At 43.2% G+C, this 15,367-nt stretch overlaps 1 protein-coding gene across 1 annotated transcript in view; it reads left to right on the top strand.

The window, feature by feature from the left end:
* The window catches only part of POMT2 (protein-O-mannosyltransferase 2), a 42,491-nt gene extending 37,142 nt beyond the window's left edge, over positions 1-5,349 (top strand). Inside the window, exons 20-21 of the mRNA XM_015418363.1 lie at positions 2,788-2,893; positions 5,122-5,349. Of these exons, the coding sequence (XP_015273849.1) occupies positions 2,788-2,893; positions 5,122-5,227 (212 nt within the window). The 3' untranslated portion in view covers positions 5,228-5,349. The remainder of the gene's footprint in view (positions 1-2,787; positions 2,894-5,121) is intronic.
* Positions 5,350-15,367: the final 10,018 nt, after the last annotated feature.

The raw sequence follows: 15,367 nt of genomic DNA, 5'->3' as shown, positions 1-15,367 counted from the left end.
GACAAAAAAGTCATAAAGTAAGTAGTTTTGTACAGAATGCAATAAAAGAATCAGTCCCGAAGGCACAGGATAAAACTGCTCAGAACAGAAAGGGCCATAGAGCCAGTGTAGTGTAGTGTTTATGAGTGTTGGATTAGTATCTGGGAGAACTGGGTTCAAGTCCTCTCTCGTGCCATGGAAGCTCACTGGGTGACTTTGGGCCAGTCACACTCTCTCAGCCTAACTTACTTTACAGGGTTGTTATGAGGATAAAATGGAGGAGAGGAGAATGATGAAAGATGCTTTGGGTCCCCATTGGGGAGCAAGGCAGGGTATAAATGTATCGAATAAATAAATCTTTGAGAAATAACATTGCGCAAGCTCAAAGGAAGCTTATGTCATCTTGCAGAATTTGCCACGATCTCTGTCGTTAAGAGGTCTGGAAATATAAGTACTGTGTGATTACCCTCCTCCTCTCGTTTTCTAAGAGCATTGCCAAGTGTGGACTTAGAAATTCACTTGGCCCATTACTGAGGCACGTCCTTGGCTGCTGCTGACCTCAAACAGACAGACAAACCAGCAGTACCTACTCCTTCTCTGCAAAGCAGCAGCTTCTGTTCTCTGAGCATGAGGGCTTCAAACTTTGTGATCTGTGGAGAAACATAGGTTGGTGACAGGTCAGAAGCCATCGCCACAATCTCCAAAGCCTTCATCTGTGACCCTGAGCTGCTTATGACCTTCTGAAGGGGGAGAGTACTTCTACCCTCCCAGCTTTGCAGGGAGTGAGGGCTTTGAACTCCATGGTTGGTGGGAAAAGGAAGGGTGAGGTAAGCCCCTGCTGTGATCTCCAACACTTTCCTTCATATCTGTAGAACTTGCATTGCCTTTTTGTGGCATCTCGCTAGCCGCTGCATTGAGGAACAGGAATAAAATACTAGTAAAGCATGCCTCTAATCTTGTGTGTCCTTTCAAAAGGAATCTTCAAACTGATTTAAAGGATAGAAAACGAGAAGACAATAGTAGCAATATGGAATTGAGAAATTCTGGAAACGTGATTTAAAAAAACAAACAAACCCTGATGCTGTTTTGTGCTAAGGATGATGTGAATGTCCTAGTTGCCTGGTCAAGTAAGAATACTGGCAGACTTCCGGTTTAAGTGTTTCGCCACTCAGACGCGTCCCATCTTGCTCTGATGGAGACGCACCGAGACCCAGCTGACGGGAGGGGTCCAAGTTCGTCCCGGACCTCCCCGGGGTCTCTGTAGGAGACCCCCAAGCGGGATTAAATCGCATAACTTTTGTTTTGGAAAACTTACTTCTTGTTGATATTATAGCTGGGAGAGGACGGAGGGCGCCGGAGAAAAAACTGGTGACCGGAAATAACATACCAACGACTCCCTCCCAGAACCAGGAAGTAACTACAGACTTTTCTTCACTGTTAGCAAATGCACTGTGCCCCCTAATGGATCAGAAGACTAACCTCAACACTAAGCTGGACAAAGTCCAAAAACAGTTGAACCACATGGATAAAAGAACCTCAGCAACTGAGAAAACGTTGAAAAAGATGGAAAAACAGACTGAGAGCATTAACAAAAGAGTGGATGAAGCAGAGAAGGAGAGATCCTCTGATAAAATGCAACTAATACAGCTCCAGCTGGAAAGATCCATGTACGTTCTACGTTTCCATGGGATCCCTGAAGAGAAGAACGAGGATTTAAAAGAACTTTTGGCGGTTGCCTTGGCCCCATTAATGGATTATAAACAAGATTTAATAAAAGAGATGGATGTGGCTTATAGGACTTATCCGGACTTCATAAAGAAAAACAAACTCCCAGGGGAAACCTACATAAAATTCACGAAACGATCTACCAGAGAACTGGTGCTAAAATCAACAATGGGAAAAACCTTAAAAATCAAGAATGAAGACAGAAACATTTTGAAAGACATCCCCTTTGAAGTTAGAAAACGGAGGAAACTCTACAGGATGCTCTCTCTCACTTTGCAAAAAAAGGGAATACCATATAGATGGTTATTCCCGGAAGGGCTGAGCTTCAACTATCAGGACAAAAAATATAAAATAGACTCTGTTCCAAAAGTGGAAAAGTTTATGGATCAAATGTTTAATATAAAAAAGAAGCAGAAGGAAAAGAATTTAAAACCAGATGGGGAGGAAGAAGAAGAAGAAGAAGAATCCTACTCACAGGATTCAGCAAGCCAAAACTCCACATCATCAGAATCATCTGAATTGGAGAAAGGAGAGGCTGCTCCCAAACTCCTGAAAATGAAGAAACGCAAGAAGAAAAGACTCTAGAACTAAAAAATAGTACTAAAGGCAGTAATTGAACCAAATCTTTGTATAATTTGTAATATTAGGTTAAAAAGCATTATTTTCTCAACTATCCAGATCGTGACATGTATTAGACTTTTTCCTTTCCCCAAATCCAGTAGATGAAATAGATTAGAATAGTAGTTTTCCTCTCCCTATCAAGTAGATATATGTATTAGATTTCCTTTACCCATCGCCCATAGTATTAAGTGTTAGGGTATTAGTATCCCTTCCCCCATCCCATAATTGTAGTGTGCAGAAAATGCAAAAAAATAAAAAAAATCCCCTTCTGGGGGTCAAAAAAATAATAATGATACTGGCTTTCTGGCACTTGGAAGCTTACTGTAGAATCCTCTATTGAAAGCTCCTTCAGAATGCAATACAGAAGAAGTCTTTCCTCTTGGATATATTGATATGATTACTTGTCTGCACAAATCTTTCTTTATTCATATGTATGTGTCTTTTTCTTCTCTTCTCCCTCAGGGATTACATGGGATGTATTCCTGAAATTCTGTGCTGGGATGCTGTCAGCCAGCATCCAGGTTTATAATTGCGGGATAGTGCTGTTGATTCTGCTCACTATGTACAGGTGAGAGTTGGCCCTTGAGCTGTGACGCTGCTAACACATATCTGAGAGCTATTTTTGGGGTGGAAGAGCCACCATGATTTTCTTACTCATTTAATTAAAAACCTCACTAATCTGCCCTTTCATTCTAGACTGAAAATGATATAAATATGCAACCTTTATAAAATACCCCAAAATGCAGTACAGCCCCCCACCCCCATACAGATATATTAAAGAAAACTAATTGCAACCAGTTAAAAGGATTTTTTAAAGCTAGCACTTCTAATTAAAAATACCACTCATGCCAGAAAAACATAATTGGCTAGCAATGTAGAAAGAGTGCTAACAAGTTAAAGCCCTCTTAAAGAAAATTGTTTTCAACATAGAGCAAAAGACCAAATAAGGATGGGGCCAGTGTGACTTCCCTTTGGAGTTTCTTCCAGAATTACTCATAGCTTTCTTATGGCTAACCAGTATATTTCCGCTGGGAGAGGCCTTGGCTTTTGTGTTCCTTCAAGGGTATATTTCTGCTACTTTGGGCACCATCATGTGGGACTAGGTGAATCACTGGTCTGATCCAGCAGGGCTGTTCTTATATTTGGTCAGGAGGACTATGTGGGAATAGGCAATCCTTGATATAAGGCTTTAAGAGTGCTATCATTCAGCACGGGAACTAACTAGCAGCCAATATAGATTAAACAAAATAGGAATTGCGTGCACCCAGCAGCTTGTCACTACTACTACTACTACTACTACTACTACTACTACTAATAATAATAATAATAATATACTTTATTGTCATTGTACATAGTACAACGAAATTAAGATGCAATCATTCGGTGATCTACAACCATACTCATATACACTCACACAACCATTCACAACCATCCCATAACTCCCTTAAGGTTCACATTGCAACTTAAACCACCAATGTCACCCAAATTCCAATTCATACAGCATTTAAAGCAATAATAGCTCTCGAATAAAAACTGTTTTTTAATCTGTTTGTCCTTGTTTTAATTGTCCTATATCTTCTACCCGAAGACAGCAGTTCAAACAGGGAGTGTTCAGGGTGTGACAAATCCTGCAAAATGTTCTTTGCTTTTTTCAAGCATCGAGAACTATGCAATTCCTCCATGAATGGGAGAGGACAGCCAATAATCTTCTGGGCTGTGATGATAACTCTCTGGAGTGCTTTCCTATCCACAGCCGTACAACTGGCAAACCAGGCACAGACGCAGTATGTTAAAATGCTCTCTATTGAGCAACGATAGAAAGACATCAGTATTTTCTCACTCAAGTTGTTTTTCTTTAAAAGTCTCAGAAAAAAGAGCCTCTGCTGGGCCTTCTTCACCAGAGCAGTGGTGTTAGCGCTCCAGGTCAAGTTCTGCTCAATAATCACTCCCAAAAACTTAAAAGTAGCCACCCTCTCCACATGTTCTCCACCAAGAAACAGTGGCTGGATGTCCGTTTTTTCCTCCTATAGTCCACTACCAATTCCTTGGTCTTGGTGGTGTTGAGGATCAAATTATTTTCCCTGCACCAAACACAAAGCCGTTCCACCTCGTCCCAATAAGCAGACTCATCCCAATAAGCAGACTCAGTTCAGAAGCAGCCACATGTAGAATGTGTTACAGCTGTCTCAATATTTGTGTTGGAAAAAATGGCATTGTGAAAGGAATCATTTGACAAGGTAACTCCCCCCCGGTGCTAGAAAATAAGTAGGAGCCGGGGGAGGGGGGGTTGTTCACAAGACCCTCTCAGTCACTGCGGAGGAAAAGCCACCTTGCCCTGTGAACTGGCCCTTTCTAAAAACCTAATTAAGGTATTTGATATTAGTATAGTACTTCTCCCTCTTCAGAAGTTGCTTCTCCTGAGGTGCTTTGCATCCCTGTAATGGCTCAGGTACATCTAATTTATTATCCTCTGCCACAATACAACGATATAAGAATTTTTTTCTTTTACAATTACCAATTCCCTTTAACTGCAGTGGACATCTAATACACTACCTTGGGCTTCTCCATCTAAATTGAATGAATGAATAAATGAATGAATTCTGAATTACCTCGCAGAGTTCTGTCATACTGGCTATAATGTGTGTGTGTGTGTGTGTGTGTTTAATTGAAGATGCATTAGTGTTGCCCTCAGATAATTCAGGAGTTCTGAATAGTGTCTGGTAGGTAGCACTGCATTCTGCTGTAGTGAGCATTGGACTTGCTGAAATTTGATTTGTGTTTGGCTCTTGTCCACAGCTTCTACCTCTTCCATCCGCTCTCTTACGGGATGATAGGACCTCTGGCTTCTGATCCCAACAGCCCAATGGCAGGACTTAGGTGGCTGGAAACATGGGAGTTCTAGATCCAGCCTGGAACAAAAGAATAACGGAAGAAGGGAGTTGAAAAACCACTTGATGAAAGCTGTGAAGAATCGGTTTCCCAACAGCATTTCTGTGCTGGGATAATGCACTGGGTTCTGAAAAGAAGGAGGCAGCCATGAGGATGAATCTCTGCCTATAACCTCCGCCATGGGGCCTAGGATCCAGTTCTTTGAGCCAGCTGCTGCTTAAGAGTCTGAACCATCCAAGCAATACACTTGATCAAACAGCTGTGACGTTCACAGCAGTGTCATTTGTTTGCAAGTTAGAGGATGCATGCATTTTTGCAAGCATATATCTTGTGTCTTGCCTGTCTCTGGTCATGTGTCATTTAGAAGGGCACAGGGACAGTCATGTGGACACAGAAAGGCAATGATGTCGTGAGACTGGGATGCCGTTCACACCCAGTAACTGTCATGGTGATCTTTTTAAAGGTGTGTGTGTGTATTATATACACTTGCATACCTGTGCACACACATATGTTATGTTTCTGAGAGAGCATTGCTGTTGCTCTGATCTTCTGGAACTTGGAAACATTACAGTAGCTTGAAGCCTTCCAAGATTCTGTGCCTTGCTGGGCCCTCAGACTGCTTTATATCTCTGCCTAATGCCTTTGCTCTGAGCACAAATAACCACTTAAAATAATGTTGTAGCTACCTACAAGATCTCATAAATGAATGAAACTGTGATCACATTGCCCTTTTGTTTGAGAACTGTCCAAGCACAGACAGCTGTTGAATTTCTGTTGTATGTTTCCTACCCTAAATTTCTCTGATGGAGAAAAGTGGCACCTTTTGGGAGAGGCAGATGTGAATATATAATAGGCAACAGCTGATGCAGAGAGCTGTAATGCATCCTACCAGTTTCACTGCTCGCTAATTCTCCTGCCTGTGGATATCACTCTAATGAATACAGAGTATGCAGAACATGTCACTAATGCTAATGTGTTGGTGCATTGTTTCTTTAGATGTTGCCTGTGGATATCACTCTAATGAATGCAGAGTATGCAGAACATGTCACTAATGCTGATGTGTTGGTGCATTGTTTCTTTAGATGTATATTTACTTTTGAGAAGAAAACTGCCTTCCTTGCTCTGAGATGTTGTCTAACAAAAATGTTTGTAGCTGGAGGGCAGAACAAAAGCTCTTGAACTGGTTCACAGAAAGGACTTTATAGAGTCCACTACCAAGAGCAAATGGAATAGAAGCCCTGAGGGAAAATAGAGTTGGGGTCTGAATGGGGTATGCTGTTTCCTCTTGCAGAATGTTCACTGCTACTTCCTAGGCATCGGAGTTCTCCAGAACAAATTTGGTTTCCACTCCAGCAACAGTTTTACATATCAAGGAAAAACTGAGGCCATCAGTTCCAGGAATTTAATTTCAGCACCAATTTGAAGCCTGCCACTTTCCATCTCTTCCCCCCCCCCCATGAAAAGGGCAATCGCTGTTGGCATGGAGACTGCATGCCAGTGTCCCCAGGAGAGGCTTGGATGGCTGTGAGGTATCTTGTCTGTCTGAGGCTCAGGCTGCCAGAGACATTAAAAGGAGAAATGCAAGACTTGTTAGGTAGCTGGCTAGTTCAACCAGTGTAAGAATGTCACTTCCACCTCTTTAGTTAGCAGCAGTGGGCTTAGGTTTTCATCCTCTATATAGTGCAGCTATTCAAGGGTACCAGTCCTTGGTCATAATTCCCTGATGGATGACAATCATTACGCTGATGGTTTTAATGCTCTTACAGTTTTCTGTGGCAGAAAACACTTGTAGCAGACCTAGGACTTCAGAGATCGTACAAATTCAACATGTACAGAATTTCTATACATTTCCTCTAGGAATTCTCCAGTAACCCAACAGATAGCTGGTGCAGTCTAGCCTTCAGTTCTGCAAAACCTCACACTCCAGACCATGAGTGTTGTCCCTTGGGCTAAATAGTTACTGCTGTGTACAGCCACCACTACTTCTACGGTTTGTCTGGCAGGACTGCTTTATGTCTCTGGAGAGTTATCTCAGATGGTAACAAATACAGATTCTGGGTTCTTGTTTTTAAATCAGCAGGCTGCAGACTTGCTGTTCCTGTTTGTTGTCACCCATAGAACTCTGCTGAGCTTTCAGCCACTAAAAAGACTGGGTTTGGCTTCTTGTCCATCTAAAGAGGTGCTAGTAGAAACCACGGGGGAGGGGGTCTTAACCCTTCCAAAATTATTAGATTCACTGCTGTAGTCAATTTTTGTTTAATCTAATGCCTTTACTGGAGAATGATTGTGTGTTAGCTGGGGGGCAAATAAATGGCCTTCCCCCTGACATAAGGATGTTAATGTATTTTGGCGTCTTGTAGTGCACTACTTCCTTTCTGTGCCTCTGATCTTTGTTTACTTAATTTAGAAATCTTAGTGTTGCACCTGTATTGCACAACATAGAACTAATCTGTGCGCTAAAGCCTTTTCTTGTTCTTTCACAGTTCCCAGAGTATTTGAATCCTTTCCAGATAGTTTTCTGTAACTGAATCCATTGATGGCATAATTCCAAGTAAAATGTGGATTAGATGAGAGAGAAAGGAAGTTTCTGTATTAGTAGAATAGGCTACAGATCAAATGGTTAGTTTTCTTGACTGCACAATTTTTGTGTAGAGTACCAGCCTCTGTGGCTCTGTGGCTGTCATTGATTAGATTTAAAGGGCGATAAGTGGTTTGTTCCATTCTCTGCTGTCCCTCTCCCCTCTCCAAATGACTGCATATAGGATCATGAACCTCCCTGCTAATGGCTACATCTGCATGGTTTAGGCTATGGATCCTGCAGTTGTCACTGGAGATTTAACACCCTCCACACCCTGCCAGTGCTCTTCCCTGATCCCAGGTACAATTCCAACATGATGGAATATTCACTAGCTGGAGGAGCCTAAATGAAATGCCTTTCTTGAGAAACTTAAAAGAATCATGCAGTCTTTTCCCCCCCTGGGATGGTGGGATTAACAATAATGATTCTTTCTAGGAGATGATAGGGAAAAATCAGCAATAAAAGACTGACGTGCCTCATGTCTGTGCCCTCTCCTTCTGTCTCTATCTAATTAATACTAATTAAGAGCTGTGTTCAGGTAAAGTACTTCATGCCCAGAGTGAGGCAAATTGTGGTTTTTTTCAGCCACCACTGCAATTTTATTTATAAAGGGTTGGATCTTAAGCTCCCCTGCCACTGTGAACTCCTTCATTGAAGAGAAGAATCCTCATTTACTAAAAAAGAAACATGAGGATCCATCCCATGAAAGGTAGGTAGACAGAGCTGAACTACACACTCAGAAACACCAACATGGTACACCCCTTTCTCAACTGTATGTACCTGTTCAGACTGAGGTCTTGCACACATTAGTGCACCAAGCAGGTTGAGCTAGAATCCTCTCTGACATGATAGCTTTTCACAGGAAAAGAGTTTGTGAAGTTGAAAATCATTCCTTTGCAGATGCCATCCCTTGCCTCTGTTCTGAAGGGATCACATAACTTCTGAATTCGTTGTTCATCTCTGATTTCATTGCTTTAAAGAAGTGATTTGAGTTCTGCCTTAGGCATCGTAATGTGTCTGTAGATAGTGTGATTATTGTCTTTCTGGTGACCCTAGACAACCTTTTGTACTAATGCTGCTAATGCTGGAGTGTGTGTATATATAGAAGTGTGCATGTGTGTTTTGTACATGACCACTGTCTGTATTTTTAACTGAACGTATTTAATTGCTCTGCAATGTATCCAGTACTGAAAAGAACTGGCAGTGCTTTTTTGTAAAGAGAGAAACTGAAAACTGGATAGAATTTACATTTTACTTTTGTAATAAATAGACTTTCTTTCAAATGTCTGTTTCTGATTCTTTTTCTTGGGTGGGGGCAGCGGGTCCATAGAATCAGCATGAAGATAAAGGAATACCTGTCCTCTGCAGAACTGCTAGTTGTATGATGGCCATCTCTTACAGCCACATGTGGTTCTCAGTAGGTGTGTGCATTCAGCTCTCTCCAAGCCGGAAAAATAGCCAGAAAATACCTTACCAGTATTTATCGGCTATTCTTTCAGCCAGATATAGAGGTGGGTGTATTTTTGTCTATTGAGCATAGCCAATCCCAGAAAAGTTTGGGATTATCCGGGAAAACAGGATAGTCTCAGTTAAATGGCATTTAAAGAGTGCACTTCCTTTAAATGCTGTTCTGGGTTAAGCTGCAGCTTCATGAATGCATTTAAAGGGACCACAACATATTTATTTATTTATTTATTTATTTATTGGATTTCTACCCCGCCCTCCCGCCGAGGCGCCATTATAGCCTATGGGGACCATCATAGTCAATGATCCCCATAGGCTATAACAGGGAATCTATTCAGGGTTATGTGGGGGTCCGGAAACTTTTTTTTTAGGTAGAGGCACCAAATTTTCAGTGTAGCTTCTGGTGCCTTTCCTCAAGAGCCCCCCCAAGTTTCTAAAAGTGGACTACCCCCATCCACCATTATTTCCAGTGGAAGGAAAAAACAGCAAAAACATAGGGACTGATGTCAAACCAGAGAGCCTGTGCAGTAGAACCTGAAGGGGGGAACTTTTTAGCAGAAGCAATGCTGCAGTGGCATTGTCAGCTCATCAAGTCCAAGCAAGGGTTTTTTCTCCCAAGCCCAGCATAGCCAGTGCATGTACAGAGTGCCAAGCCGTACCAGTGCAATGTACTACTGCTGAGCAAAACCCGGTGTCTTCCCTTAAATGCCTTCTTTCTTCCTCCATTGAAAATGATGGAGGGTGGGGGCACCTTCTTTGGGCACTCTGTACATGTGCTGGCTGTGTTCAGGTTGCAACCCCCCTTGCTTGAATCTGTTGATGGCACTGGTTCAGCTGGGTACTTTGTACATGCACTGGTTCTACTGGGCTTGGAAAAATCACCCCTTCAGTTTGTACTTAAGAGACTTTCTGGTATGACATCAGTCCTTTCCCCCCACCACCACCATTGGAAAAAATGGAGGATGGGGCACCTTCTTTGGGGGCCTATAGAATTGGACCCCCAGCCCAATTTTTTTAAAACATGGGGGTTCTTTTGAGGAGAGGCACCAGAAGCTATGCTGAAATTTGTGCCTCTGTCTCAAAAAACAGACCCCCAGATTCCCCATTGACTATAATGGTCCCATTGTCAGGATTGTGCTGGTGGGCCAGGCAGGGCATGGAAGTCCGAAACACAGTCCGAGGTCCAGGTACCAGAGAAGACAGAGTAAAGCGAGCAAAGTGCAATACACCAAGTCAAAAAACGTAGCCTAGGGTTACCGGAGGTTGTATCAAAGACTTCAGAAGCTGAAAGCCGTTCGTCAGAAGTCAGGGTATACAGTCTGTAGTTGGGGAGCCGGAGAGAAACGATGTCACACAAACCAGAGTCAGGAGCTGGCAAGTCAGTACAAAAACCAGGAAACAGGAACGCAGGATCCGGGGTGCAGCTAGTCGTCCAAGAAACTAGTTGCCAGCACAAATTGTGGGTCTGACAGAGCCGCCTACAGAGCCCGTTCCGCTTGTTAGCCAATTACCGGCCGCTAACAGGGTCCTGGCTTTGGTCAGTACTCTGGGCTTAGAGTATGTCGACCTCGCATGCGTGCCTCCTTACGCCTATGGTAACATTTCAGGGGGAAGGGCTGTGGCCGCAAATGAGCCACCGGTGGAGGTGAGTCAGGAGGCGTGGCGCTTGTGCTTGGCTTTGGCGGCGCGGCTCCAGGTGCAAACTCTCCTGTTGACTGGTGCTCATCCTCCTCAGGACTTAGGTCTGGCGATTCAAGGGGTGCAGGGAACTCAACCTCAGAAGTTGAGGGTGCAGAATCCCCTAGGTCAGGGTCCACGGGGTTGAGCTGCACGGTGGGCATGACACCCATAGGCTATAACGGAGCCAGAAAATATTGGGATTTCCGGGGGGAAAATACCAGTTTAGGAATTCAGGGTTTTTTGGGGGGGAATCCTGCATTTTTGGGGGTCCAATATATCTGTATCCAGAAAATCCTGAATTTTGTGTGTGTGTGCATACAAATTCACATCAGTGCCACAGTCATTCATGTTCTAGTCACACCCAAATTAGATTGATGTATTGTGCTCTATATTCTATGTAGGGCTGTCTTTGAAGACTGAAAACTGCAGTTGTTTCAAAATGTAGCACCTAGCTTGCTCATTGATAAAGGTAGAAAGGAAGTTTGAAAACTGCAATTGTTTCAAACTGTAGCACCTTGCTTGCTCATTGATAAAGGTAGAAAGGAAAAGAGTAGTTTCTTAAATAGTTTTGCAGGCTTCTAGCTTGATTTTGGGCACAATTGAAAGTCCTGATTCTTACCTTTAAAAACATAGAAAGGTCAGGGATGAAGATATCTGAAGAACTGCCTATTCTTGATGTCAATCTGCCCCACAGTTAAGACCTTACTCAGATGTGTGTCACAATCTTCATATGTGGTGGCTAACAGAGACTGAGCATTCTCTGTTTCTTATGGAACTCCACCCTGTACCCATTCATTTGGTGACTCATTCACAAGATGGGAGCCAGGTAGCTTTGGGAGGCTGGATATATATTATCACCCCAGTACTGTCAAATTTGCATTGACTTGCTGCTTGTTTCTGGACATAATTTGAAGTGTTGATGTTTACCTTTAAAGCTCTCAGTGGTTTGGGACCAGGATGCCTGAACAACTGCTTCCTCCCCTACTGTCCAGCTTGCTGCTTAGGATCCTCACCTGAAGTCCTGCTGTCCCATGGAGGTGAGGCAACTAGTGACTGGGCTTTGCTGGATTCTCTGCCCTTTAAGGCCCACCTGGTGCCTATTCTGTTAGCATTTAGGTTCCAGGCTCAAAATACTTCTGTTTACCTAGTCTTTTAGTTGAAGTTTTAGCTCATCTGTTAGTTTATTATTAACTTTATAATTTGCCTTGTATTCTGTCCGTGTCATGCCTTGATGACTGCTGTATACTCCCATTTAAATACCATTTTCTACGGTTGAGGTTTTAGCAGTTGTATTGGCTATTCACTGTAGATTGGGATGGCTTTATTTCTGATGGGGCTGGCTTTATTGAAGTATTGTATAGAGTTACTGTTTCAGTTTGTCTTTTTAATGTTTTTATTGTTAGCTACCTCAAGTAGGTCTCTGGATAGGTGGAATACAAATATTCTAAATAAATAAATAAATGCTTTGTTCAAGACATTCGCTAGCATTAAGATGTCTGTCTTCTATCTTCTGTTTAACTTTTCTGTCGTTGCTGCTATTTTTTGATATTATTTTAAATCTTAATTACCTTGTTTTTATTGTGTTTCAAAACTGTAAACTGCCTCAAAAGCTTCCACAGTTAGTAGGCAGGATACGAATATTTTATTATCACTGTTAATAATAGAATAGTAAATGCATGAGTAGAATGTTGATTGAATAACCTGGTGGTGTATTTCCAGCAAAGGGACCAAGCTGAGAGTCTGGAATAGTTGGTGAATGAATATTCCATATATGATAGCACTACAGAAGTCTTATGCAATATTGGGATTATATCGAGAGGGCTTTTTCAGATTTTAGCAGTCTACTGATAAGATCATATTTTAAAAAACATATTGCCTATTAGCGAACTCAGCAATAGCTTTTCTTTGTTCTACCCCCACATACCTGCCATTTTAGTTAGCTAATAGCAATGCTGCTGGCAAGATTACCGAGGGGGAAAAAATCTTTGCTTTCAGAGAGTCTGAATCTACGTTGATTTATGGAGTGGGATTGTCCAGCAGTGCAGAAAATGGTGCTGCTTTTACCTTAAGTGGCTAGCGGAATAAATAGCTAGCTTCTAAAGATGAAGGGCTTTTTAGCATTTAATAGTTTGTGTGAAACAAATTAAATCTCACCTAGGTTCTGGATGAGCATGTCTGAAGAGCACTGGAAATTGGCAGCAATCAGCTGCTTGCTCAACAGCTCCTGGCTGTAAGGATGCCCAAAACCATAGTTTAAAGAAAAGCACTGAAAGCTTTTCCTCTTGTTTTCTTGCCTCGTAGGAACGAAGGTGAGATGGAAAGTAGAAATATAAAGATAGTCATCATGTGGTGAGTTGAAGCTGAAGGCACAATAATGTCTAATGCACACACTGGTAGATTATAGCTTCAGGCTCAGAACTGATGAGGTTTAGAAACTAACAGTGGGACTTCCTAGCCACTTGAGCAAAGCTCAGGAAGGAATCAAGCCTTTTAGTGGCTTTAATCTCTCCTTATATATAATTGAATTGTTGTTGTTGTTCAGTCGCACAAGTCGAATCCGACTCCAGGGTTGCGGTGCTCATCTCCGTTTCAAAGCTGAAGAGCCAGCGCTGTCCAAAGACGTTTCCGTGGTCATGTGGCTGGCATGACTAAACACCAAGGCACACGGAACGCTGTTACCTTCCCACCAAAGTGGTACCTATTTATCTACTTGCAATTTCTCGCTTTCGAACTGCTAGGTTGGCAGGAGCTGGAACTAGAGACGGGAGCTCACTCCGTCATGCGGCACCCGGGTCTCGAACTGCTGAACTACTGACCTTCCACAGCCTGCAGTTCAGTGTCTTAACCACTTGAGCCACCGCAGCTCCTTAATAATAATAATACACGTGTATTAAGTACTTTAGCCCTGACCCAGATGGCCCAGGCTTGCCTGATCTCATCAGATCTCAGAAGCTAAGCAGAGTCGGCCCTGACTAGTAAATGGATGGGAAACCTCCATGGAATACCAAAGTTGTGACGTGGAGGCAGGCAATGGCAAACCTACCTCTGAATGTCTCTTTGCCTGAAAACCCCATGGGGTCACCATAAGTCAGCTGCAACTTGATGGCACTTTCCACCACCACATTAAGTGCTTTAGAGTCTTCAAAGCGTTTCACAGGGATCCTCATACTGTAATCCTTAGAACAGCCCCATAACGTAGATTGCTACTGTTATCTTCATACTGCAGGTGAAGAGGCCAAGAGACCATGGATTGCCTAAGGTCTCCTAGTGGTGAACTTGTGACAAAAAATGAGGTTCAGTTCAAGGATTTCCTGAGTTACAGTTCAGCAGAACTACATATAATGAAGATATTCAGATGGTAGCGGTGATATATTCAGAGATATAGTGGTGAGCATAGGTGGGCGTAGGTGCTCTTCCTTTAACTGGAATGGAAGAAATCAGAGATACAAAAATGCTCAGACTTCTTCCCATCTATGTCCCATCTCAAGGGATGTTGATTGTGGGGCTAGGAAAACTTATCGTTCTCTGACACTGGTGTTATTCAATGCCATGTCTATCAATAATAAGATTGATGTGCTCCATGACTATCTCATGGAGTCACGGGTAGACCTGGCTTGTGTGACTGAGACCTGGGTGAAAGATGGCGAAACTGTAGCCTTGAACCAGCTTTCTCCACCTGGGTTTTCCGTCTTTCACCAGTCGCGGGCATATGGGCGGGGGGCGTGGTTTTGCTTATCCGTGAATTTTGTTCCTTCAGGTCGCTTCCTGCCCAGGTCTAGCGTGTGGTGTCAAAGAGAGTTTGGCTATCTGGCTGGTGTACCAACTGCCTAACACACCAGCCAATGTTATTTAACATCTATATGCGCCCCCTTGCCCAGTGAGGAGTTATGGGCTGGGTTGCCATCAGTATGCTGATGACCCTCAGCTCTATCTGTTAATGGATGGTCACCTGTTCTCCATTCCTGGAAACCTGGCTGAGGCTTTGGATGCTGTGGCTGGATGGTTGTGGCAGAGTTGATTGAAGTTAAATCCATTGAAGACGGAGGTCCTGTACCTGGGTCCAGGGGTATGGAGGTGGGCACCAGGCTTCCCACACTGGAATGGACACCTCTGGTGCCAGCCCAGTCAGTTAAGAGCCTGGGAGTAATGCCGGATTCCTCCTAATCTATGGAGGCCCAGGTTGCTGCAGTTGCCAGATCTGCATTTTTCCATCTTAGGCAGATCAGGCTACTGAAGCCCTCTCTCTCTCCCCCCAGGACTTAGCTACGGTGACCCATGCAATGGTCGCTTCCAGGATGATTACTGCAACTCGCTTTACAAAATGCGGCGGCACCCCTGCTCACGTTGATGCCTGTGCTGGCTCACATTCGGTATGTGCTTAGTCAGCTGCATCGGTTGCCAGTTGAGTACTGGATCCACTTCAAGGTGCTG

This window comes from Gekko japonicus, unplaced genomic scaffold (assembly GCF_001447785.1).
Source record: "Gekko japonicus isolate JY-2015 unplaced genomic scaffold, Gekko_japonicus_V1.1 scaffold3, whole genome shotgun sequence".
NCBI lineage: Eukaryota > Metazoa > Chordata > Lepidosauria > Squamata > Gekkonidae > Gekko > Gekko japonicus.
This window is presented reverse-complemented; position numbering and strand designations above follow the sequence as displayed.